General features: G+C 33.3%; 1 protein-coding gene across 1 annotated transcript in view; it reads left to right on the top strand.

Annotated features, from left to right (window-relative positions):
• The window catches only part of LOC127559733 (interferon-inducible protein AIM2-like), a 76,479-nt gene that overhangs the window by 34,460 nt on the left and 15,367 nt on the right, over positions 1-26,652 (top strand). Inside the window, exons 2-3 of the mRNA XM_051993706.1 lie at positions 10,103-10,377; positions 25,716-25,885. Coding sequence (XP_051849666.1) covers positions 10,103-10,377; positions 25,716-25,885 — 445 coding nt within the window. The remainder of the gene's footprint in view (positions 1-10,102; positions 10,378-25,715; positions 25,886-26,652) is intronic.

The following is a 26,652-nucleotide window of genomic DNA, read 5'->3' as shown; positions in this document are numbered from 1 at the left end:
TTAGCATCAGTTCATGTAAGTCTCGCCAGTCCTCTCTGTATTCATCCTGCTGGTCATTTCTTACAAAACAATAATATTCCATAACGTTCATATACCACAATTTACTCAACCATTCTCCAATTGATGGGCATCCATTCATTTTCCAGCTTCTAGCCACTACAAACAGAGCTGTCACAAACATTTTGGCACATACAGGTCCCTTTCCCTTCTTTAGTATCTCTTTGGGGTATAAGCCTAGTAGAAACACTGCTGGATCAAAGGGTATGGACAGTTTGATAACTTTTTCAGCATAGTTCCAAATTGTTCTCCAGAATGGCTGGATGTGTTCACAATTCCACCAATAATGTATCAGTGTCCCTGTTTTCCCACATCCCCTCCAACATTCCACATTATCTTTTCCTGTCACTCTAGCCAATCTGACAGATGTGTAGTGGTATCTCAGAGTTGTCTTAATTTGCATTTCTCTGATTATTAATGATTTGGATCATATTTTCATATGTCTATAAATAGTTTTAATTTCTTCATCTGAGAATTGTCTGTTCATATCCTTTGACCATTTATCAATTGGAGAATGGTTTGATTTCATATAGAGTCAATTCTCTATATATTTTGGAAATGAGGCCTTTATCAGAACCTTTGACTGTAAAAATGTTTTCCCAGCTTATTGTTTCCCTTCTAATCTTGTCTGCATTTGTTTTGTTTGTACAAAAAACTTTTCAATTTGATATGATCAAAATTTTCTATTTTGTGGTCAATAGTGATCTCTAGTTCTTCTTTGGTCATAAATTCCTCCCTCTTACACAGGTCTGAGAGGTAAACTATCCTATGCTCTTCCAATTTATTTATAATTTCATTCTTTATGCCTAGGTCATGAATCCATTTTGACCATATCTTGGTGTATGGTGTTAAGTGTGGGTCAATGCCTACTTTCTGCCATACTAATTTCCAATTTCCCCAGCAATTTTTGTCAAATAATGCATTCTTATCCCCAAAACTGGGGTCTTTGGGTTTGTCAAATACCAGATATTAAAGTTATTGGCTGTTTTGTCCTTTGAACCTAACCTATTCCATTGATCAACTAGTCTATTTCTTAGCCAATACCAGATGGTTTTAGTAACTGCTGCTTTATAATATAATTTTAGATCTGGTACAGCTAGGCCACCTTCATTTGATTTTTTTTCATTAATTCCCTTGTAATTCTTGACCTTTTGTTTTTCAATATGAACTTTGTTGTTATTTTTTCTAGGTCATCAAAGTAGCTTTTTGGGAGTCTGATTGGTATAGTGCTAAATAAATAGATTAGTTTAGGTAGTATTGTCATCTTTATTATATTTGCTCACCCAATCCAAGAGCATTTAATATTTTTCCAGTTGGTTAGATCAGACTTAATTTGTGTGGAAAGTGTTTTGTAGTTTTGCTCATAAAGTTTCTGATTTTCCCTTGGCAGATAAATTCCTAAATATTTTATACAATCAATAGTTACTTTAAATGGAATTTCTCTTTGTAACTCTAATTGTTGGGTTTTGTTAGTGATATATAAGAATGCTGATGTCTTTTGTTGGTTTATTTTGTATCCTTCAACTTTTCTAAAGGTGTAGATTGTTTCTAATAACTTTTTAGTAGAATCTCTGGGGTTCTCTAAGTATACCATTGTATCATCAGCAAAGAGTGATAATTTGGTTTCCTCATTGCCTATTCTTATTCCTTTAATCTCTTTCTCAACTCTTATTGCCAAAGCTAGCATTTCTAATACAATATTAAATAGTAATGGTGATAGTGGGCAACCTTGTTTCACTTCTGATCTTATTGGGAATGATTGCAGTTTGTCCCCATTACATAGGATGCTTACTGCTGGTTTTAAATAGATACTACTGATTATTTTAAAGAAAAGTCAATTTATTCCTATACAAGAGAAGAGATTTCCAAACCTGAGGAGACTAATAGCAAATAGTCTCAGACAAAAACCCCAAAGAGGGATATAACCTGGTTCCCACCACACAAGGCTTTCCTGGAAGAAATTTTAAAAGATCTTAAAAGAGAGCTAGAAGAAAAATGAGGAAAGGAAAGAGAAGATCTGCAAGAGAGTATGGGAAAAGCATAAACTCATTAAAAGAAAGATTTGAAAAAATGGAAAAAGAAAACAACTTCCTGAAATGTGAATTGGAAATGGTAAAGAACTCCCAGGGAAACAGAATTTGTGAACTGGAAAAGATAAAGAACTCCAAGGAAAGTAGGATTTGTGAATTGGAAAAAGAAAATAATTCATTAAAAAATTAGTATTATGGAAAAAAATTCCATAGAGCAAAACAACTGATTTTAAAAATTGGACATATACAAAAAGAAGTTTAAAAAAATGAAAAAAAAACTCATTAAAAAATCAAAACTGAACAAATGGAAATGAATGATTTGTTGAGACAACAAGAATCAGTCAAGCAAAACCAAAAAAAATGAAAAAAATAAAATAAAAAAATGTTAAATATCTACTTGGAAAAACAACAGACCTGGAAAATAGATCTAGGAGAGATAATCTAAGTATTATTGGGCTCCCTGAAAACTATGATGTAAAAAGAAGCCTAGACACTATTTTTTAGGAAATCATCAAAGAGAACTGCCCAGATGTAATAGAATCAGAAGGTAAAATAGGCATTGAAAGAATTCATTGAACACCTTCTGAAAAACACCACAAAATAAAAACTCCAAGGAATATTGTGGCTAAATTTCAGAACTATCAGACTAAGGGAAAAATATTACAAGCAGCCAGAAAAAAAAATTCACATACCAAGGAGCCTCAATAAGGATAACTCAGGATCTAGCAGCTTCCACATTAAAAGATCAAAGGGTCTGGAATCTGATATTCCAAAAGGCAAAAGAACTTGGAATGCAGACAAGAATAAACTATCCACCTAAGTTGAGTATTTTCTTCCAGGGAAGAAGATGGCATTCAATGAAATAGGTGAATTCCATTTATTCCTAATGAAAAAACCAGAGCTAAACAAAAAAACTTGACCTCCAAATATAGGACTCAAGAGAAGCATAAAAAGATAAAAAGAACTCTTGAGAGTGGTATTTCTGTTATGGGCATACATAAAGAATGAATGTGTAATTTGATTTTATTGATTTAATATTAACAAAGGAATTAGAAGTGGAAAGGAGGTTGTTATCAGAAAAAGGGGAAAATGGAGTTTGTAAAAAGAGGGAAAAAAGCAAAGGAAACCTATCATATCTGAGGAAATTAAAGGAGGGGAGGAACATTGTGTTAATTTTACTCTAATCAGATTTGGATCAAAGAGAAAATATTAGACCTATTTGGTTTACAGAGAAACTTCTCTCACCTCATTGAAAAGGGGGAAAGGAAAGGAGAAAAGGAAAAGAGTGGGCTTAATAGAAGGGAATATAAAAATAATAAGGGAAAGGTATAAGAAAGGAGGAGGGACTCTAAGAGGGAGGGACTCCAAAGGGGAAGTGCTGTTTGAGGCAAGTGATGCCCATAAATTTAATACTGGGGAGAGGGGTAAGGGGAAAAAGAAAGAGAAAAATATAATCTGGGGATAATAAGATGGCAGGACATACAGAATTAATAGTTTTAACCATAAATGTGAATGGGATGAACTCTCCCATAAAGTGGAGGCAGATAGCAGACTGGTTCAAAAGCCAGAATCCTACAATATGTTGTTTACAGGAAACACATTTAAAGCAGGGTGATACATACAGAATAAAGGTAAAAGGCTGGAGCAGAATCTATTATGCTTCAGGCGAAGTAAAAAAAGCAGGGGTAGCTATCCTGATCTCAGATCCAGCAAAAGCAAAATAATAATAATAATAATAATAATAATATAATAATAATAATAATAATAATCTAATTAAAAGAGATAAGGAAGGAAACTATATCTTGCTAAAGGGTACCATAGATAATGAAGCAATATCAATACTAAACACATATGCACCAAGTGGTATAGCATCTAAATTCCTAAAGGAGAAGTTAAGAGAGCTGTAATAGAAAAACTATAATAGTGGGAGATCTTAACCTTGCGCTCTCAGAATTAGATAAATCAAACCACAAAACAAGTAAGAAAGAAGTTAACAAGGTTAATAGAATATTAGAAAAGTTGGTACACTTTCTTCTCAGCAGTTCATGGAATCTATATAAAAACTGACCATATATTAGGACATAAAGACATGAAAACTAAATTCAGAAAAACAGAAATAGTAAATGTGTTCTTTTCAGATCATGATTCAATAAAAACACATTCAACAAAAAGTTAGGGGAAAATAGGCCAAAAGTCATTGGAAACTAAATAATCTCATCCTAAAGAATGAATGGATCAATGCTGTAAAATTACCCATGCATATAAACTTGTAAATAAAAAGCTATAATAAAAAATATTAATATATATAAAAAAGAGAATGAATGGGTGAAACAACAATCATAGACACAATTAATAATTTCCCCAAGAGAATGACAACAATGAAAAAAAATATACCAAAATTTATGAGATGCAGCCAAAGAGGCAATAAGGGGAAATTTTATATCTCTAGAGGCTTACTTGAATTAAACAGAGAAAGAGAAGATCAATGAATTGGGCTTGCAACTTTAAAAAACTAGAAAAAGAGCAAATTAAAAAACCCCAATCAAAAACTAAACTTGAAATTTCAAAATCAAAAGGAGAAATTAACCAAATTGAAAGTTAAAAAAAATTGAATTAATATCATAAAAATAGAGTTGGTTTTATGAAAAAACCAACAAAATAGATAAACCTTTGGTAAATTTAATTGAAAAAAGGAAAGAGGAAAATCAAATTAGTCTTAAAAATGAAAAGGGAGAACTCTTCACTAATGAAGAAGAAATTAGTGCAGTAATTAGGAGGTACTTTGCCCAACTTTATGTCAATAAATTTGATAACCTAAGTGAAACCTCCAAAAATATAGTTTGCCCAGATTAACAGAGGAGGAAGTAAATTCGTTAAATCCATCTTAGAAAAAAAAAATAGAACAAGCTATTAACCCACTCCCTAAAAATGTTCCCAGGACCAGATGGATTTACATGTGAATTATACCAAACACTTAAAGAACAATTAACTCCAATATTATATAAACTATTTGAAAAAATAGGGAATGAAGGACTCCTACTACCAAATTCTTTTTATGACACAGACATGGTACTGATATCTATACCAGGTAGGTTGAAAACAGAGAAAGAAAATGATAAACCAATTTACCTAATGAACATTGATGCAAAAATCTTAAGTAAAATATTAGCAAAAAGATTATAGAACATCATCCCCAGGATAATACACCAAGACCAGGAATGCAGGTCTGGTTCAATATTAGAAAACTATTAGCATAATTGACTATATAAATAACCAAATTAAAAAAAAAAAGTATGATAATCTCAATAGATGCAGAAAAAGCATTTGATAAAATCCAACATCCATTTCTGTTAAAACACTTGAGAGTATAGGAATAAATAGACTTTTCCTTAAAAGAATCAGTAGCATCTATTTAAAACCATCAGTAAGCATCATATGGAATGGGGAAAAACTGCAACCATTCCCAATAAGATGAGGAGTAAAACATGGTTGCCCACTATCACTATTCCGATTCAATATCGTATTAGAAATGCTAGCTTCGGCTATAAGATTTGAGAAAGAGATTAAAAGAATTAGAGTAGAGAATGAAGAAACCAAATTATCCCTCTTTGCAGATGATATGATGTATATTTAGAGCACCCCCAGAGATTCTACTAAAAAGCTATTAGAAATAATCCACAACTTTAGCAAAGTTGCAGGATATAAAATAACTCCACATAAATCATCAGCATTTTTATATATTTAATAAAATCCAACAACTAGAGACACAAAGAGAAATTCTATTTAAAATAACTGCTGATAATATAAAATATTTGGGATCTATCTGCCAAGGGAGAGTCAGGAACTCTATAAGCAAAACTACAAAACACTTTCCACACAAATAAAGTCAGATCTAACCAGTTGGAAAAATATTAAGTGCTCTTGGATAGGTCGAGCGAATATAATAAAGATGACAATACTATCTAAACTAATCTATTTATTTAGTGCTATACCTACCAAAGAAATGCAAATTAAGATAACTCTGAGATACCACTATACATCTCTCAGATTGGCTAGCATGACAGGGAAAGATAATGATGAATTCTGGAGGGGATGTGGGAAAACTGGGACACTGATACATTGTTAGTGGAATTGTGAATGCATTCTGGAGAGCAATTTGGAACTATGCTCAAAAAGTTATCAAACTGTGCATACCCTTTGATCCAGCAGTGTTTCTACTGGGCTTATATCCCAAAGAGATCTTAAAGAAGGGAAAGGGACCTCTATGTGCAAAAATGTTTGTGGCAGCCCTTTTCATAGTAGCTAGAAACTGGAAATTGAATGGATACCCATCAATTGGAGAATGGCTAAATAAGGTGTAGCATATGAATGTTATGGAATATCATTGTTCTGTGAGAAATGACCAGCAGGATGATTTCAGAAAGGCCTGGAGAGACTTACATGAATTGATGCTGAGTGAAATGAGCAGAACTCAGGAGATCATTATACATTTCAACAATACTCTATAATGATCAATTCTGATGAATGTGTCTCTCTTCAACAATGAGATGAACAAAATCAGTTCCAATTGTTCAATAATGAAGAGATTCAACTACATCCATCAAAAGAACTATGGAAAATGAGTATGGACCACAATATAGCATTTCCACTCCTTCTGTTTTTGTCCACTTGCATTTTTGCTTTCCTTCTCAGGTTATTTTTACCTTATTTCTAAATCTGATTTTTCTTGTGCAAAAAGATAACTGTATAAATATGTATACATTTATTGTATTTAACATATACTTTAACATATTTAACATGTATTGTTCTACCTACCATCTAGGGTAGAGGGTGGGAGAAAAGGAGGGGAAAAGTTGGAACAGATAATTTTGTAAGGGTCAATGCTGAAAAAATTACCCATGCATATATCTTGTAAATAAAAAGTTATAATAATAAAACAAAAAGAAAAACAAACTTACTGGTGCCAAGGGAAGAACATAAAAGAGAAGGAAAAGAAGAATTAAAATATAAGGAGAATGTTTTGCTTCTTAGACAATTTGAAAGTATTTGAACAAATTGTGGTATACGGATTTTTAAAATATTATTGTGCCTTAAGACATTACAAAAGACATGATCATTTCTTCAGACAGTCATGACTAGGTGTAAGATGCACTTTGTATTGTATACTCTGTTAAAAATCAAGTTGTATGATCTGTAGAGAAGAAAGGAATTTGTGGCCAAAGAAGCACTATCAAATTTTACATGTCCTTTGACCCAGCAATGTTTCTATTGGGCTTATATCCCAAAGAAATCTTAAAGGAGGGAAATTTTACATGTACAAAAATGTTTGTGATAGCCCTTCTCATAGTGGTAACAAACTGGAAACTGAGTGGATGCCCTTCAATTGGAGAATGACTAAAATTAAGGTTTACGAGTTTTATGGAATATTATTGTTTTATAAAAAATAATCAACATAATGATTTCAGAGAGTCCTGGAGAGACTTACATGAATTGGTGCTAAGTGAAATGAGCAGAATCAAGAGATCATTAAACATGGAAACAACAAAAGTATATGATGAACAATTCTGATGGACATGACTCTTTTCAATTGTGAGATAATTGAGGCCAATTCCAATGATCTTGTGGTGAAGACAGCCATCCATACCTAGAGAGAGGGCTGTGGGAACTGACTGTAGATCACAACATAGCATTTTCACTCTTTTTGTTATCTGCTTGCATTTTATTTTCTTTTTTTTTTCTTTTTGATCTGATTTTTCTTGTGGAGCAAGATAATTGTATAATATCTATACATATATTGGATTTAACATATATTTTAACATGTTTAACATATGGATCACTTGCCATCAGGAAGGGAGGAAGGAGGAGAAATTTGGAATACAAGGTTTTGTAAGGCTCAGTATTGAAAAATTATCCATGTACATGTTTTGAAAATAAAAAAGTTTTAATAAAAATCAAGTAGTAAGAAACAGAGATTTGTGGTTTCATAAAGAATCTTTTTTTCTCTATGTATGGAAAATAGTTTGGTGATTTAAAGTAAAAATAAAATTAAAAAGAAATATTTGATCAGTTTAATTCTGAAAGGAAACTAGAAAAATGATTTGCTAATAATTAGTGTTCTACTTTTTAAGCCAAAAAGTATAAATCTTAACCAATATGAACCCCTCTTCCTCCAAGTTTTGCTCAGTATCTAGAGTTTCAGACACCACCATTATGTTCTGTCATTCATTATAATAATAGGGTGTAGTCTGTCTTTGTTTAATCCAGCTTACATTGTTGTTTGTTTTTTGAATTCTTACAACCACATGGGCATCCAAAAATTCTCTATCATTTTTCATTGAGGTTCTCTCTCTACTTTTTCAGCCTCTATATTTAAAATTTTGATTGATATTGAATTTTTATTTTCTTTTTTGTGCTGCTTTCATTTTTCTTAATCTTTTGACTTTTGCATTCAACTGATTATTAGTGAAATCTTTTTCCCCTTCTGTATTCCATTTCTGCATGTTTCTCTTTTTTTGATCAACAAGCATTCATGAAGTACTTACTGTGTAACAGGCATTGTGTTAAATGTTGGCACTACAAAGAAAGTTTAAAAAAAAAGAATTCCCACTCTCAAGGAGTTCACACTTTCTAATGAGAAAAATAACATAAAAATAATTGATTATATACAAGATATACAGAGAGCTGGATGCTCTCTCAATATACAAAGAAATGGATGCCCATCAATTTGGGAATGGCTGAGCAATATATGAAGATAATGCAATATTATTGTAAAAAAAATGAATAAGCTGATTTTAGAAAGGCCTGGAAAGATTTACATGAATTGATGCTGAGTGAAAGAAGCAGAACAAGGAATACATGGTACACAGTAACAGCAAGAATATATTATAATCAATTATGAAAGACTTTGTTCTTATCAGTAGTTCAGTGATCCAAAGAAATCCCAACAGACTTTGATAGAAATTTCCTTCTGCATCCAGAAAAAGAACTGTGAAGATTGATTATAAATCAATCTAAGACATGCTATGTTCACTTCTTTTTTCTGTGTTTTTTTCCTCTCCCATGGCTTTCCCCTTTTGTTCTAATTGTTCTCAATCATTCATAAAGCAAAGTGCATTAAAAATAAATAAATGAGGAAAAATGAAATAAGATTGGGCAACAACTGCCCAACAACTTACATGGGGTAAGATAACCACTAAGGATAATACTGAAGTTGAAAAGTTGGATAATGATAGTAATAAAAAAGTTTGCTCAAGGGAAGGATTTAGGATAAAGATAAAGATTTCTCTATTGGACATGTTGAATCTGAGATTCCTAAGAGACATGTAGTCCAAGATGTCCAAGAAGCAGCTGATGATATGGCATTGAAAATGAGTAGAAAGACTGGGGCTGGATATCTAAACCCAGGCATTATCTTCATAGAGATGATAATTTAACCTATGAAATCTGATGAGCTCATCAAATGAAATAATATAGAGTGAAAGGTACAAAAGTTCCAAGTAGATCTTTAAAAGACATTCACAATAAGTAAATTTTCAAGGTTGGAGGAGACATAATTGTGCTTGTAAACACTTATGAAGAAGTTTGTGGAGGGGGACAGATTGAAGAGAGAGAGACAGAGAGGAGAAGAAAGGGGATGGAACAAAAAGAAGGGAAAGAAAGGGGGAGGAGAGAGAGGAAACTGTCCAGCAGAACAATCTGCCAAAGACTATAGGAGGGGACTGAATCAAAGTTTCATGTAGAGGGATTGGTCTTGTGAAAGATAGAGGTTACCTCATTATCAGAGACTTAAAAGAAGATATTGCATGAAAGATATTTGAGTAATATGAAGGGAGAGGAAGAGAGAGTACTCTGCAAATTGTCTTTTTTCATGAATTGTGATATTAATAATAATGTTAATAATGTTAATAAGGATGGCTCCTTAACTGAGAGGGTAAAAGAGGGAGTCCTGTGGGATGTTTGAATGGAAATAAGAAAGTTTGATCATATGATCCTGTATGTTTTGTGATCTTTTACAGACTGAATCCAACTGATGAGATGATGATTAAATTGGGGGAAATTTTGCTAGAAACATTGACAGAGCTGGATGAAGATGAATTTAAACTATTTAAATACTATCTAAAGAATAGAGGTTTGATCATCAGGATGGAAGGAAAAGCTGATAGAATTGACATAGCTGAATCTATGAAAACAAAGTTTGGTGCTGTCTCTGCTCTGAAGCATATCACTAACATATTTAAGAAAATGAATCTTAATGAAATTGTTAAGAACCTTCAAGCAAAAAAAGCTCAAGGTAATTTATCTCAAATACTGCTGCTCTTCCAACAAAGAGCATAGTTCTGTGGAAAGAATACTGGACTGAAAGTCAGAAGATCTTCTTCTGATTCCCCTTTTTGTTACTTACTAAGATCATGATCGAGTTATTTCCACCTCATAATTAAAATGTAAGACCAGTGCTTGATGACTCTTTAAAGTTTCTTTCCGTTCCAGTATTCTATGATTCTTTTTTTCTGAAGCCTCAGCAATTGCCAAATCCTCACTAGAAGGGTCACGATCTCACACATGGCCACAAGATGGCAGTAACTACACACAGACGTCCAGGAGATGGGAGCATCCTGAAAGTCTGGCACACTTTTCTCAAAACCTAGGAAAATCCAAATGTTCTGGAGGGCTGGATCTGAATTAAATATTAGCTGTTACTTAGTGTGGCCTCCACAGGACTGTAGGTAGAAAGTGACTTGCTTAAAGTGGCACTACAAGTAAACAGAAGTGGTAGATTCAAATTCAAGTCCTTTGACTCATTCAATAACAGTGTGCTGGCAAAAAAAAAAAGAATTGGCAAGATTAGGCAGAGTCACTTAGGAATGAAATAAAAAAATGATGCACTCTTTACTCTAATAAAACGATATCCTGGTTTTCCCAAGTTCCATGAAGATCTGAAAATAGTGCTGGTATGCATCAGATTCAAAAACAACCCACATTAAGTTCCTTCTAGTCCCATGATGATGATGAATATGATGATCATGATATTAATATGATTGTGCATTATATCACATATAAAATCGCATATATATGTATGTTGTATATGATTACATTAATTATAGCACAATTACAGATACTATTATATTATATATATAATTTATATATAGTATGTCATAGTATATATTATATTACATACTAATATATTATATAATATATAGGCTATTATGTGATATTATATAACACTTATGTAATTATGCTAATGTAATATATAATCTAAAATAGTGTTTGGCTACATGTTTAATGAATTATCATAACTAGCATTTATAAAGCACGTTAAAGTTGCTACTTTACATATATGATCTTATTTCTTACAACAACTATGAGAAGTAGGTGCTATTATTATCCCCATTTTATAGATGAAGAAACTGAGGCTGAGAAAAGTTAAGTAACATGTGAAGGGTCAGACAGATAGGAAGTATAGGGAGGAGGATTTGAACTGAACTCTTCCTAATTCCAAAATCAACACATTAATCCATGTACCAGACCCTTCTAGGAGTGTTATCTCTGATCTATGAATGTGGGAAATTATCCTTGCCAGAAACTAGCCTATGAATGCAAATTCTAGACAAATGGTAGGTAATATATTCTTTAGACTCTAAATAGCAAAAAAATCTGAGAGGAAAGACTTCAACAGTCAAGAAGTGTAACTCCTAATGCATCTGATCCAAGATATAGCTAAAAGTGGTAAATGGATAAATCTAAAGGTTGGTCAACTAAGTAATGACCCTCCTCCCACATGACTTCCTTGATTAACTGCCATTGTGATAAGCAGTGAGTTGGTGCAGTACATAGAGCACTGGATTTAGAATCAGAAGTTCAAATCTAGCTTCTACCTTGGTCAGGTCACTTAATATGTTGATTGATTAGAATATTAATGCAGTCCCATCTCTAGCATAAATTTTTTTAATGAATTTCTATCACTAAATCTTGGAAATTGAAGTTCCCTTTCTTTTCATCTAACTGAATCTTCCCTGATATCACTAAACAGATAGACTCCTTTAATAAGGTCATGCTATCACAAGACTGCATATTGTTCTGGTTACCAAATCTCACAAAACATAGCCGGACTAGAGATCTTTATAGAGGTGACAAAATCATCTCTAAAAGAGACCTTAAAGATTGAGCCAAGTTCCCTCAATTATTAAATAAAGATTACTTGGTCAATGTCATAGAGGTCTCTAGCCTCAATACAATTTTCTGTCCATTTTGTTGTTCAGTTGTTTTCAGCTATGTCTGACTCTTTGTGGGCCCATTTGGGGTTTTCTTGACTAAGACACTTGGCTAAGAATGGTTTGCCATTTCCTTCTCTAGTTCATTTTACAGATGAGAAAATGAAGCAAACAAAAAATGAAGCAAAAGTAACTTGCCCAGGGTCACACAGCAAATAAGTCTAATATTGGATTTGCACTCAGGTCTTTTTGACTCCATGCCTGATGTTTTATCTATTGCACCACCTAAATACCCATACTTTATTAAGTTTTTTTTCACTTTTTTCTTAATAAATTATCTGAGGTATAACAGAAATGATTGAGTGAGTCTTTATGCTTGATATAGATAGACTAAAATAAATCAGGGCTCCTCAATTGAGATTGAGGAAATTTGAAAGATATGATCAAAGATTATGAAATAATGGTGTAGATAAGATAATTACAGACTTGTTCTCTAAATCCTAAGTAATAGACCAAGCTTAGAATAAAGTTAAAATAATTCGCTAAATAGCAAATCAAAGGAATTTTCACTTTTATAAAAGGCAAAAGACCTATAAGATTCATTTGAATAGATTTAAGCTAATTAATGGATGATAGATCCCTATTAAGCCATTAAGGAAAACATGGGTGATTTGTACCATGGAATTGAGAGTTAAAAACAGCCTTAGAAATGATCTAGTCAATCTACTTATTTTACAAATGAAAACAACAATAACAACAATTTTAAAAAGAAAGAAACCCAGAGAGAGAACATGACCTGCCCAAAATTCCATAATAGTAAATAGCAGAGCCAGGGTAAGAATAGAGACCCTCTAACTCCAAATTCAGTATTCTTTCATAAAATAATTATAACTAACATTTACATGTTGCTTTAGTAAATCACTTTACATATATTGTCCTTGATCCTCACAACCCTGAAAGATATGGATTATTATTATTATTATTACTGTTTTACAAATAAGAAACTGAGGTTATGAAGACTTTCCCAGAATTGTATAGTAAGTAAATATCTGAGGCAGGAACTGAATTCACATCCTTCTGACTAGGTTCAGAATTCTATCCACAGCACCACCTTGCTATACATGGCTTAAGGAAAATTAACTGGCATCATGGAGGAAAACCACAAAATGTCATTATTTATACTGTCACAGACAAATCCTGGACTAAATGAACCACTGTTCTGACCTATGAAGATAATTCTGCTTATCTAGGGTCTAAGAATTATATCTCCTTCTTTTCCCCCTAAAACACATCTAGTGGAGGGAAAGACAAACTGATGAAGAAAACACAATGACTTGTCTGAGCTCTCCCCAAAACTTCTGCAAAGAACTTTGAATAATGCCTCAAAACAAATTCTGAGATGGCAGAACTTACAAAAGGATGAAGTCAAACAAGTTTCTAATCCCAAACTACTTAGAAAGCCAGCAAGAAAGGTCTTTTGCACCCAGGTGAGAATGGAACATGATTCATGCAGACTGCATCCTAACAAACTAGCAGTAGATCATATAGGTGACTAAATCAATAGCTATAGTGACAGTTTCCAAACTTTTTAGCCCACAGATGATAAGGGAGTTAGACAACTGGTTGAAGGAAATCACCAGAATCCCTTTGCTAGATCAAGAGGGGAAACTTGCATTGCCCATTCTTGGATCTGGATCAAATTCCGAATATCAGTCCTGGAGTGAAGGAGCATTAGTATATCAGAGCTTGTGACTGCAAGAAAACTGGGACCTCTTTCCCCTGTGAATTCTAAAGCAGAAAAAGTGTCCATGTTTTTGCTCATAGAGCTGAGCACAGGCCAGTAGAGTAGTGAACACATTTCTCCCTAGATCATACAACTTAGAAAAACTGAAAATTTAAAACTTATAGATCCCCAGTATTATTTCTAAAAACAGCTGCACAAAATTTCCAAAAAACAAAATTAAAAACTGTAAGCTTAAAACAATTTCCCCTACACTGAGGAAGCAGAGTCTCACTTTACCATAGTGTTAAATTTAAGAGTAGAAAAATAAGCAAATAGAAGAAAAAGATTTTAAGTACAGAAAATTACTATGGTGACAGCAAAGATCAAATCAGAAATTCAAAAACAACAACAACAACAACAAAGTTAAAACTCCTACATCCAAAAGCTAAAAGAAAAATGTAAATTGGTCTTTGTTAGAATCCTAGTGTTAACTCAATGGAATTGATACAATGCTTATTGGTTTACACATTAGAGCAAATCCTTACAAGGTGTTAAGTCACTAGTATTGATAGAAACAATGCTTGTGTTTGCACCTTTGAGAGTTGACACATTGGTTCACACATTGGAGTTCACAAGTTCAGGAGATTCACAAGTCAGAAACCCACAATCCCACTCTCTCGGAGGAGGAGTCAACCTTTGTGTTCATATCTTTAAGAGATCATATATAAGAAGCTCTTAGAGCTTCAATCAGTCAGTCAGTTTGGAACATTGCCAGGAGTCAGAGTTGAGTTAGAGGCAGAAGCTGGAAGAGCAAAAAGACAAGCTGCAAGAGCTCTTGGAACCAAGCAGAGAGATAGGCCTCTAAGAAAACTAACAGGGCTATTTTGGAAGAGACAATAAAAGATTGGATTTTAACTCCTGGATGCATTTGGAGTGATTATTATTCTGAACTGATACTAAGGCTGTCTCCAGAAAACCTCCCCAAGAAACCTGCTCCCACAGAAAATGATCATATATTTTTAAAAAATAGAATAACACCACAGGTCTTAGGCCATAGAAGAGCTCAAAAAGAATTTTTAAAACCAGGTAAGAAATATAGAGAAAAGATTAGGAAGAGAAATGAAAGTTATGCAAAAAAAATCATGAAAAAATAATAGAGAGTTAGGTTAAAAAAAAGACACAAAAACACTGAAGAAAACAACACTTTAAAAACAGAATAGGGCAAATAATAAAAAAGCACAAAAATCCAATGAGGAAAAGGAAGTCTTAAAAAGCAGAATTGGTCAAATGGAAAAAGAGACACAAAAGCACCAAGGAAAGTAATTCCTTAAAAATTAAAAATGGACAAATAGAAGCTAATGACTTTATGATACATATCAAGAAATCATAAAACAAACCAAAAGAATGAAAAATAGAATAAAATGCAATATATCTCATTGGAAAACATAATTGAGCTGGAAAATAGACCCAGAAGACATAAAGTAAGAATTATTAGCCTACCTGAAAGCAATGATTAAAAAAAAAAAAGCCTAGACATCATAGTTCAAAAAATCACGAAGAAAAACTTGATATTCTGATATTCTGGAACTACAGAGTAAAGCTACAGAAATGCAAGGGATCCATCCATAACTTCCAGAAAGAAAACTCCCAGAAATATTAGGGCCAAATTCCAGAACTTCCAGGTCAAGGAGAAATTATTGCAAGCAGCCAATAAGAAGTAATTCAAATACCATGGAGGCATAGGATAACACAAGATTTAGCAGTTTCTACATTAAGTAACTGGAGGGCATGGAATATAATATTCCAGCTGGCAAATGAATTATGATTACAACCAAGAATCACTTACCCAGTACAACTGAATATAATCTAATTGCCTGAGGAGAGGGGGAAGAGCATGTTCAATGAAACAGAAGATTCTCAAGCATTCCTAAGTTAAAAAAAAAAAAATCAGTGCTGAATAGAAAATTTATTTTCCAATACAAGACTCAAGAGAAGCATAGAGTGGTACACAAGAAAGAGAAATTGTAAGTTCCTTACAAGTTTATATTCCTTAAGATTAAACTGTTTATATTCTTACATGTGAAAATGAGAAAATGATACTTGTAACTCCTAAAAAAAAATAATTATTAGGATAGTTCAGAAGACACATACATAACCAGAAAGAGTGGGTGAGTTGAATAAGATAGGATGGTTATCTTAAAAATAAAATAAAATTAAGAGATAAGAAAGAGGAATGGAGTAGGAGGAGAAAAGGAATAGAATATGCTATGTTTTGTGACATAAGAGAAAAGCAAAGGAGTTTTTACAGTGGAGGGGAAGATGGGGGAGATAGAAAAGAGCACATGAACCTTCACTGAAATTGGATCAAGAGAGAATAACATATACACTTAGTTGGGAAAGTAGAAGGGAAAGAAAGAAAATGATAAAAGGTGTGAGTTTGTGGCGAGGTGCTGAAAGAAAGAAGGGAAGATTGGAGGAGGTAAAAATCATAGGCAAAACACTTTTGAGAATAAACTAGGGTGAAAGAAAAGGTGAAAAATAGGATGTAGAAAAATGCAAAGTAATTATCACTGTGAAAAGTTTCTCTGATAAAGTTTTTCTGATAGCTTCCTTTCTCAAATATCTAAGGAAACAGAGTCAACTTTTTAGAAATGAGCCATTCCTCAATTGATAAGAGGATAAGAACAGATAATTTCAGATGAAATAATCTAAGATTTCTATAGTCATATAAAAATGTTCTAACTTGGACTTCTGGCCAAGATGGCGGAGAGGAGGCACACATCTGCTTAGGCTCCAAGTTTTCTCTCGGAATTTGATTCATGACAACCCTCAGAATTAGTGCTTGACTGGGAAAAAGAAAAAAAAAAACCTGAAATAATTACCAACAGAAGACATCCTTGAAATTCACCAGGAAAGGTCTGTTTTTGCTTGAAGGTGGGTCCAGTTTTAGATCAGGTGCAGACTGAGGGTAGGCAGTGGCAGCGAGAGCACAACAGGCAGCCCACAGCTAAGCAGACAGGAGTGTGGGATGTGAGCTCAGCCTTCTCTGCAGGGAGAGCTTTACTACAGTATTGAATACTTTGCCCTGGCAGCAAGCCACTAGACAAGCAGAGAAGCTAAAAATACAGGGGGTGAAGAATACAACCCCAAACAGCTAGGGTCTCTCAGGCCCTGGCCACCCCCACCCCCAACCCCAGTGTCTCAGCATGTTCTCAGAATCTCAGAGCACAAGTGCAACACAGACATTACTGTCCTGCTAGTGCCTTGCTGCTGCTTCCCCCAAACACACCCCACAGTCTGTAGAGGAAGCTCAGTAACACCACCCAGCCCCTCTCCCCCCCCCCAAAAAAAAAAAAAAGCAGATTCCATTTGGTTTTGGGTTTGGTTTTTGTTTTTTGTTTTTGCTAGTTTGTCTTCTTTGATTTTTCTCTGACAAAATGAGCAAAAAATTTAAATAGATCTTAACCATTGATAGCTTCTATATGGATAAAGAGCAGATTTTAAACCCTGAGGAGACTAAAAACAGACTCTCTCCAGATGAATCCCCAAAGGAGAAGATCAGCTGGTCCTCAATACAGATGACTCTCATAGAAGAAATTTAAAAGGCTCTCAAAGAGAGTAGAAGAAAAATGGGAAAAGGAAAGGGAGGCTTGGAAAGAGAGTCTGGATAAGTCATCTCACTCATTTAAAGACAGAGTGGATTAAAAAAAAATCAAATCCTTGAAAAATAGAATTAGTGAACTGGAAAAAGAAAATAGCTCTCTAAAAAAATAAAATTGGCAAAATGGAAAAAAATTCCATAGAACAAAACAACTCATTTAAAAACTCAATTGGACAATTAGAAAAAGATATTTAAAAAGTGAGTGAAGAAAATACTTCATTGAAAGTCATAATCGAACAAATGGAATTGAATGACTCGAAGAGATACCAAATATCAGTCAAGCAAAACCAAAAAAATAAAAAAATAAAAATAAAAAAATGGAAAAAATATTTCCAACAGACCTGGAAAATAGATTTAGGAGAGACAATCTGAGAATTATTGGATTCCCTGTAAAATATGATGAAAAAAAGAGCCAGGACACTATTTTCCAGGAAATTATCAAAGAGAACTGCCCAGAAGTCATAGAAACAGAGAGTAAAATAGACATTGAAAGGATTCATCGATCACCTACTGAAAGGGATCCTAAAATCAAAACACCAAGAAATATAGTGGCCAAATGCCAGAACTATCAGACAAAAGAAAAAATACTGCAAGCGGCTAAAAAAATCAATTCAAATATAGAGGAGCCACAATAAGGATTACCCAGGATCTAGCAGTGTCCACATTAAAGAATCAAAGGCCTGGAATATGATATTCTGAAAGGCTAAGGAACTTGGTATGCAGCCAAAAATAACTTACCCAGCCAAAATGAGCATTTTTTCCCCCAGGGAAGAAGATGGACATTCAACAAAATAAGTGAATTTCATCTATTTTTGATGAAAAAAACAGAACTTAACAAAAAGTTTGATCTACAAATATAGAACTCAAGAGAAACCTAAAAAAGTAAAAATAAATCTTGGAAGCTGCTATAAAGATATATAAAGGATACACATATACCTTGTTCTAGAAACTAGAGGTGGAAAGGAAATTGTACCAGAAAAAGTGGAGATACTACATCTCATGAAGAGGTAGAGGAAATCTATTATATCTGAGAGAAAGAATGGAGGGGGATGAATATAGCCATCAAAATTGGCTTAAAGAGAAAAATTTTAGACATATTCAATTTATGATGAAACTTCTCCCATCTCATTGAAAAGTGGGAAGGGAAAAGTGAAAAGGGAAGGAATAAGCTAAGTGGAAGGCAATACAGAAATTGTGAAGAAAAGGAATAAGACAGGGGGAGGAACTCTAAAGTGGGGAAAGGGATATTAAAAAGGGAGGGCTGTGAGAAAAAAGTGGTGCTCACAAGGGTAAGGGGAAAGGAAGGGAGAAAAGCATAAATAGGGGTTAACAAGATGGCAAGTAATACAGAATTGGTAATTTTAACCATAAATGTGAACAGGGTAAACTCCCCATAGAGAGGAAACAGTTAGCAGAATGGATTAAAAGCCAGAATCCTACAATATGTTGTTTACAGGAAACACACCTGAAGCAGGGAGCTACATGCAGAGTAAAGGTAAAAGATTGGAGCAAAATCTACTATGCTTCAGGTGAAGTCAAAAAAGCAAGGGTAGCCATCCTGATCTCAGATCAAGCAAAAGCAAAAACTGATCTAATTAAAAGAGATAAGGAAGGGCACTATATCTTGCTAAAGGGTAGCATAGATAATGAAGCAATATCAATATTAAAGATATATGCACCAAGTGGTGTAGCATCTAAATTCTTAAAAGAGAAATTAAGAGATCTGCAAGAAGAAATAGACAGCAAAACTATAATAGTGGGAGATCTCAACCTTGTACTCTCAGAATTAGATAAATCAAACCACAAAATAAATAAGAAAGAAGTCAAAGAGGTAAATAGAATACTAGAAAAGTTAGGTATGATAGATCTCTGGAGAAAATTAAATGGAGACAGAAAGGAATACATTTTCTTCTCAGCAGTTCATGGAACCTATACAAAAATTGACCATATATTAGGACATAAAAATCTCAAACTCAAATGCAGTAAGGCAGAAATAGTAAATGCGTCCTTTTCAGACCACGATGCAATGAAAATTACATTCAATAAAAAGCCAGGGGAAAATAGACCAAAAAATAATTGAAAACTAATTAATCTCATACTAAAGAATGATTGGGTGAAACAGCAAATCATAGACATAATTAATAACTTCACCCAAGAAAACGATAATAATGAGACATCATACCAAAATGTGTGGGATGCAGTCAAAGCGGTAATAAGGGGAAATTTCATATCTCTAGAGGCCTATTTGCATAAAATAGAGAAAGAGAAGGTCAATGAATTGGGCTTGCAACTAAAAATGCTAGAAAAGGAACAAATTAAACCCCCCCAGTTAAACACTAAACTTGAAATTCTAAAAATAAAAGGAGAGATCAATAAAATTGAAAGTAAAAAAAAAACTATTGAATTAATTAATAAAACTAAGAGTTGATTCTATTAAAAAAACTAACAAAATAGACGAACCCTTAATAAATCTGATTTTAAAAAGGAAAGAGGAAAATCAAATTGTTAGTCTTAAAAATGAAAAGGGAGAACTTGCCACTAATGAAAAGGAAATTAGAGCAATAATTAGAAGTTACTTTGCCCAACTTTATGCCAATAAATTCGACAACTTAAATGAAATGGAAGAATACCCTCAAAAATATAGCTTACCCAGATTAACAGAGGAGGAAACAAATTGGTTAAATAGTCTGATTTTAGAAAAAGAAATAGAACAAGCTAGCTATTGACCAACTCCCTAAGAAAAAATCCCCAGGACCAGATGGATTTACATTTGAATTCTACCAAACATTTAAAGAACTATTAATTCCAATGCTATATAAACTATTTGAAAAAATAGGGATTGAAGGAGTCCTACCAAATTCCCTTTATGACACAGACATGGTACTCATACCTAAACCAGGTAGGTTGAAAACAGAGAAAGAAAATTATAGACCAATCTCCCTAATGAATGTTGATGCTAAAATCTTAAATAAAATATTAGCAAAGAGATTACAGAAAATCATCCCCAGGATAATATACTATGACCAAGTAGGATTTATACCAGGAATGCAGGGCTGGTTCAATATTGGGAAAACTGTTAGCATAATCAACGATATCAATAACCAAACTAACAAAAACCATATGATCATCTCAATAGATGCAGAAAAAACAGTTGATAAAATCCAACATCCATTCATAATAAAAAAACACTTGAGAGGATAGGAATAAATGGACTTTTCCTTAAAATAGTCAGCAGCATATATTTAAAACCGTCAGTAAGCATCATAAGCAATGGGGAAAAACTGGGACCTTTCCCAGTATGATCAGGAGTGAAACAAGGTTGCCCACTATCATCATTATTATTCAATATTGTATTAGAAACACTAGCCTTGTCAATAAGAGTCAAGAAAGAGATTAAAGGAATTAGAGTAGGTAATGAGGAAACCAAACCATTGCTCTTTGCAGATGTTATGATAATATACTTAGAGATCCCCAGAGATTCTACTAAAAAGCTATTAAAAATAATTCATAACTTTAGCAAAGTTGTAGGATACAAAATAAATCCACATGAATCCTCAGCATTTTTATACATCACCAATAAAATCCAATAGCAAGAGATTTATAAAGAGAAATTCCATTCAAAATAACTGTTGATAGCCTAAAATATTTGGAATCTATCTACCAAAGGAAAGTCAGGAATTATATGGGAAAAATTACAAAAAAACTTTCCACACAAATAAAGTCAGATTTAAATAATTGGGAAAATATTGAGTGTTCTTGGATAGGCCAAGCAAATAAAATAAAAAGGACAATACTCCCTAAACTAACCTATTTATTTAGGGTTATGCCAATCAGACTCCCAAGAAAATATTTTAATGATCTAGAAAAAAATAACAAAAAAAATCATATGTAAGAACAAAAGGTTGAGAATCTCAAGGGAATTAATGAAAAAAAAAAAACCAAATGAAGGTGGCCTAGCTGTACCTGATCTAAAACTATATTATAAAGTAGCAGTCACCAAAACCATTTGGTATTGGCTAAGAAATAGATTAGTTGATCAGTGGAATAGGTTAGGTTCACAAGACAAAATAGTCAACTATTGCAATCAAGTGTTTGACAAACCCAAAGATTCTAACTTTTGGGATAATAAATTCATTATTTGACAAAAACTGCTAGGAAAACTGGAAATTAGTATGGCAGAAATTAGGCATGGACACACATTTAACACCATATACCAAAATAAGATCAAAATGGGTCCATGATTTAGGCATAAAGAACGAGATTATAAATAAGTTAAAGGAACATGGGATAGTTTACTTTTCAGACTTGTGGAGGAGGAAGGAATTTGTGACCAAAGAAGAAGAAGAGAGCATTATTGATCACAAAATAGAAAATTTTGATTATATCAAATTTTAAAAGGCTTTGTACAAGCAAACAAATGCAAACAAGATTAGAGGGGAAGCAACAAACTGGGAAAACATTTTCACAGTTAAAGGTTCTGATAAAGACCTCATTTCCAAAATTTATAAAGAACTGACTCTAATTTATAAGAAATTAAGCCATTCTCCAATTGGTAAATGGTCAAAAGATATGAACAGACAATTTTCAGATAATGAAATTGAAACTATTTCCACTCATATGAAAGAGTGTTCCAAATCACTATTGATCAGAGAAATGCAAATTAAGACAACTGTGAGATACCACTACACACCTGTCAGATTGGCTAAGATGACAGGAAAAAACAATGATGAATATTGGAGGGGATGCGGGAAAACTGGGACACTGATGCATTATTGGTGGAGTTGTGAACAAATCCAACCATTCTGGAGAGCAATCTAGAATTATGCCCAAAAGTTATCAAATTGTCCATATCCTTTGATCCAGCAGTGCTACTATTGGGCTTATACTCCAAAGAAATATTAAAGAAGGGAAAGGGACCAGTATGTGCCAAAATGTTTGTGGCAGCCCTGTTTGTAATGGCTAGAAACTGATAAATGAATGGATGTCCATCAATTGGAGAATGGTTGGGTAAAATGTGGTATATGAATGTTATGGAATATTATTGTTCTATAAGAAATGACCAGCAGGATGAATACAGAGAGGCTTGGAGAGACTTACATGAACTGATGTTAAGTGAAATGAGCAGAACCAGGAGATCATTATATACTTCAATAATGATACTGTGTGAGGATATATTCTGATGGAAGTGGATTTCTTTGACAAAGAAAATATCTAACTCAGTTTCAATTAATCAATGATGGACAGAAGCAGCTACACCCAAAGAAAGAACACTGGGAAATGAATGTAAACTGTTTGCATTTTTGTTTTTCTTCCCGGGTTATTTTTACCTTCTGAATCCAATTCTTCTTGTGCAACAAGAGAACTGTGTAGTTCTGCACACATATATTATATCTAGGATATAATACTGTGGCATATTTAACATGTATAGGACTGCTTGCCATCTGGGGGAGGGGGTGGAGGAAGGGAGGGGAAAGGTCGGAACAGAAGTGAGTGCAAGGGATAATGTTGTAAAAAATTACCCAGGCATAGGTTCTGTCAATAAAAAGTTATAATTTTTTTTAAATGCTCTAACTCACTATTGATTATAGAAATGCTAATTAAATGAACTCTGAGATACAAACTCATACCTATTAGATTGACTAATATGACAGAAAAGGAAAATACAGATATTGAAGGGGATGTGGGAAAATTGAGACACTAATGCACTGTTGGTAAAGTGTTATATTGATTCAAACATTCTTTAAAGTAATCTGGAACTATGTCCCAAAGGCTATAAAACTATGCATACCCTTTGCTCCAGCAATACCACTGTTAGATCTGTTTTCCAAAGAGAGAGAGAAAAAAGGAAAAGGACTTGCATGTACAAAAATATTTACAAAAAAATTTTGTAGTGGTAAAGAATTGCAAATTGAATGGATATCCATCAATTGGGAATGGCTGAACAAGTTATTATATATAATTGTCATAGAATGTCATTGTGCTATAAAAGATAACAGAATACTCTCAAAAAACTTGAAAAGATTTACATAAACTGATGCAAAGTTAAATGAGTAGAATCAGGAGAACATTACATAAAGTAACACCAATATTGTACGATGATCAATTGTGACTAACATAGCTATTCTGAATAATACAGTGATGTAAGACAATTCTGAAGGACTTGCTCATGAAAAGTACTATCCATCTCTAGTGAAAGAATTGATGGAGTCTAAATGTAGATTAAAGCATACTTTTTATTGTGATTTTTTTGTCTGTTTTCTCCCACAACATGAGTAACATAGAAATATGTTTAGCATGACAGATATAATGTGTATAAACTTTATCAAATTGCTTTTCTTCTCAATGAGAAGAGAAGGAAGGAGAAAGGAGGGAGAAAATTTGGAACTCAAAATGTTTTTTTTAAAAAAAACAAACATTAAAAATTGTATTTATATGAAATATGACAAAATATAAAATTGAAATACATCTAGGAAAAGCATTTCCTTGAATGATATCAAAAAGGTATAGGCTTCAAGAGCCAAGAACTGTTGCTTCTTTTTTTTTTGAATGCATCTGATACAAGTCAGTGAAAAGAGGGAATTAGGTAACCCAAAGGATTGTCAGTAGGCAAAGCTCATCCCACATGACCTCCTTGACTGATTGCTATTGTGACTGGCAGTGAGCTGATGTACTGAAGAGATCACTGAGCCTGGGATCAGAAAGACCAAAGTCCTTGGGCAGTTAACGTGTTTGCTTCAGTCTTTATAACTGTTAACTTTCTGGGTTATTCTGCAAATCAAATAAGAATATAAACTACTTAGCAAAGTATCTATCTATACAATAGCTAGCTATTATTATTGAATTTTAAGAGCTCACTTCATTTTCCTGAATGGGAAGCAGTTGAGTTACAACACACTTGGGGACAGACAGTCAAAACCATAGGCAGGAATTTCTGAAGGCTAAACTATACATCTACCATACAGTCATGTTATATAGTGAGTCTATATTTGAAGGTCAGTGCACATGGTGGAACTTTATGGTATAGTGCATAGTGTTGTTTTCGTGAAGTCAGAAAGATCTGGTTTCAAATTGAAATCTTTATGCTTATGAGCGCTCTGATTTTGAATAAATCACTCAACATCCCTCATTCTGTTTCATTTTCTGGATGTGGATGACATTTTCCATCCCAAATTTATTGGAATTGTCTTGGATGACCACATTGCTGAGAAGAGCTAAGTCTATCATAGTTGATCATCACATAATCTTGTTGTTACTTTGCACAATATTCTCTTGATTCTGCTCATCATCAGTTCATATAACTCCAGGTTTTTCTGATATCAGCTTGCTCATTATTTCTTACACCACAATTGCATTTCTTTATATCATGTATCCCAGCTTATTCAACCATTCCCCAAATGATGGGATCCAATTTCTAATTCCTTACTACAAAAAGAACTGCTACAAACATGTTTGTTGTATGGGTCCTTTTTTCTCTTTTATGATCTTTTTAATAGTGGCACTGCTGGATCAAAGTGTATGGGAGCAATGGCATTAATCTCAATTGATTTTTGTAAGGATTAAATGAGATTATCAATGTAAAGTGCTTTGCACATCATAAAGCATTATTATTGTGAATTATTTGTACATAATATATAACATATTATGTATTTTATATATATGTATATATGTGTGTATATATATACACATACATACATATGACATTTTTGTATATACCTGACAGAATAATGTACTGGAAAGAGCGTTCAACCAAGACATCAGAATATCAGGTACTCAGTTTTGCTACTTACTATATGACCTTAAATAAGTCAGCCTCATTTAGCCTCAGTATTCTCCTCTGTAAAATGGGGATAATAATGTCTTTCTTGTCTAATAGAATCAAATTGTCATTAGAATCAAATGAGATAGTGCTTATAGACCACTCTGTACCTAGAAAGCACTACACAAGAAAAATATTTTTGAAAGAAAAAGATTTTGAAAATTCTTTACCCATCCAAGAAGGATTCCTTTCAGTTAACCTATCATTTTTCTCAAATCAGTTGAGAAGGAATACAATAAGAAAAAAGAGAAGAAACCAGTGACAAGAGACGATCAGACCCAAATGAGAAAAACAACTTCTAACGGCAATGATAACATTGGTAAACCTCAGCTGACCAAGAAAAATAACCTGAAATCCACCAGTGAGACAAAGAATAACCAAGTTGCTAAGGTAAGTGGGATAGCAGACCATAAGGAGGTCTTCAATCAATAGACAAGGCAGTGACCTCTGCTGTGATTCTCCTTTCACTGTCCACATTAGGTTCTTTTCTTTTTTTTTTTCTCACTTGATAGTATTTTTCCAATTACATGTAAAGATAGTTTTCAACATTCCTTTTTTGTAAGATTTTGTGTCCCAAATTTGCCTCCTCCCTCCCTTACCTTCTCTCTTACCAACGCAGCAACCAGTCTAGATTATACATTACACATTCATTTAAAAAATTTCCCTATTAATCATGTTGTGAAAAAATAAGAACAAAAGTAAAAAAAAAAATACTATTCTTTTGATCAGCATTTCATCTCCCTAATTCTTTTCTCTGGAAGTGGATGGCATTGTCCATCTCAAATTAATTGGACTTGTCTTGAATAACTTCATAGTTGAGAAGAGCTGAGAATCTATCATATCTGATCATTATACAATCTTGCTGTTATTGTATATAATGTTCTCCTGGTTCTTCTCACTTCCCTCAGCATTAGTTCAAGTAAGTCTTCCTAGGCTTTTCCGAAATAAGCTCACTTATCATTTCTTAGAGAACAATAGTATTCCTTTACATCATATATGACAACTGATTCAGTCATTCTGCAATTGATGGGCATTCCCTCAATTTCTACTTGCCACAAAAAGAATCACTACAAACATTTTTTCATAGATCGATCCTTTTCCTTCTTTTATGATCTCTTTCGAATACACACCTACTATAGTATAGAATGGCACTGCTG

Source organism: Antechinus flavipes, chromosome 4 (genome assembly GCF_016432865.1).
Source record: "Antechinus flavipes isolate AdamAnt ecotype Samford, QLD, Australia chromosome 4, AdamAnt_v2, whole genome shotgun sequence".
Taxonomy (NCBI): Eukaryota; Metazoa; Chordata; class Mammalia; order Dasyuromorphia; family Dasyuridae; genus Antechinus; species Antechinus flavipes.
This window is presented reverse-complemented; position numbering and strand designations above follow the sequence as displayed.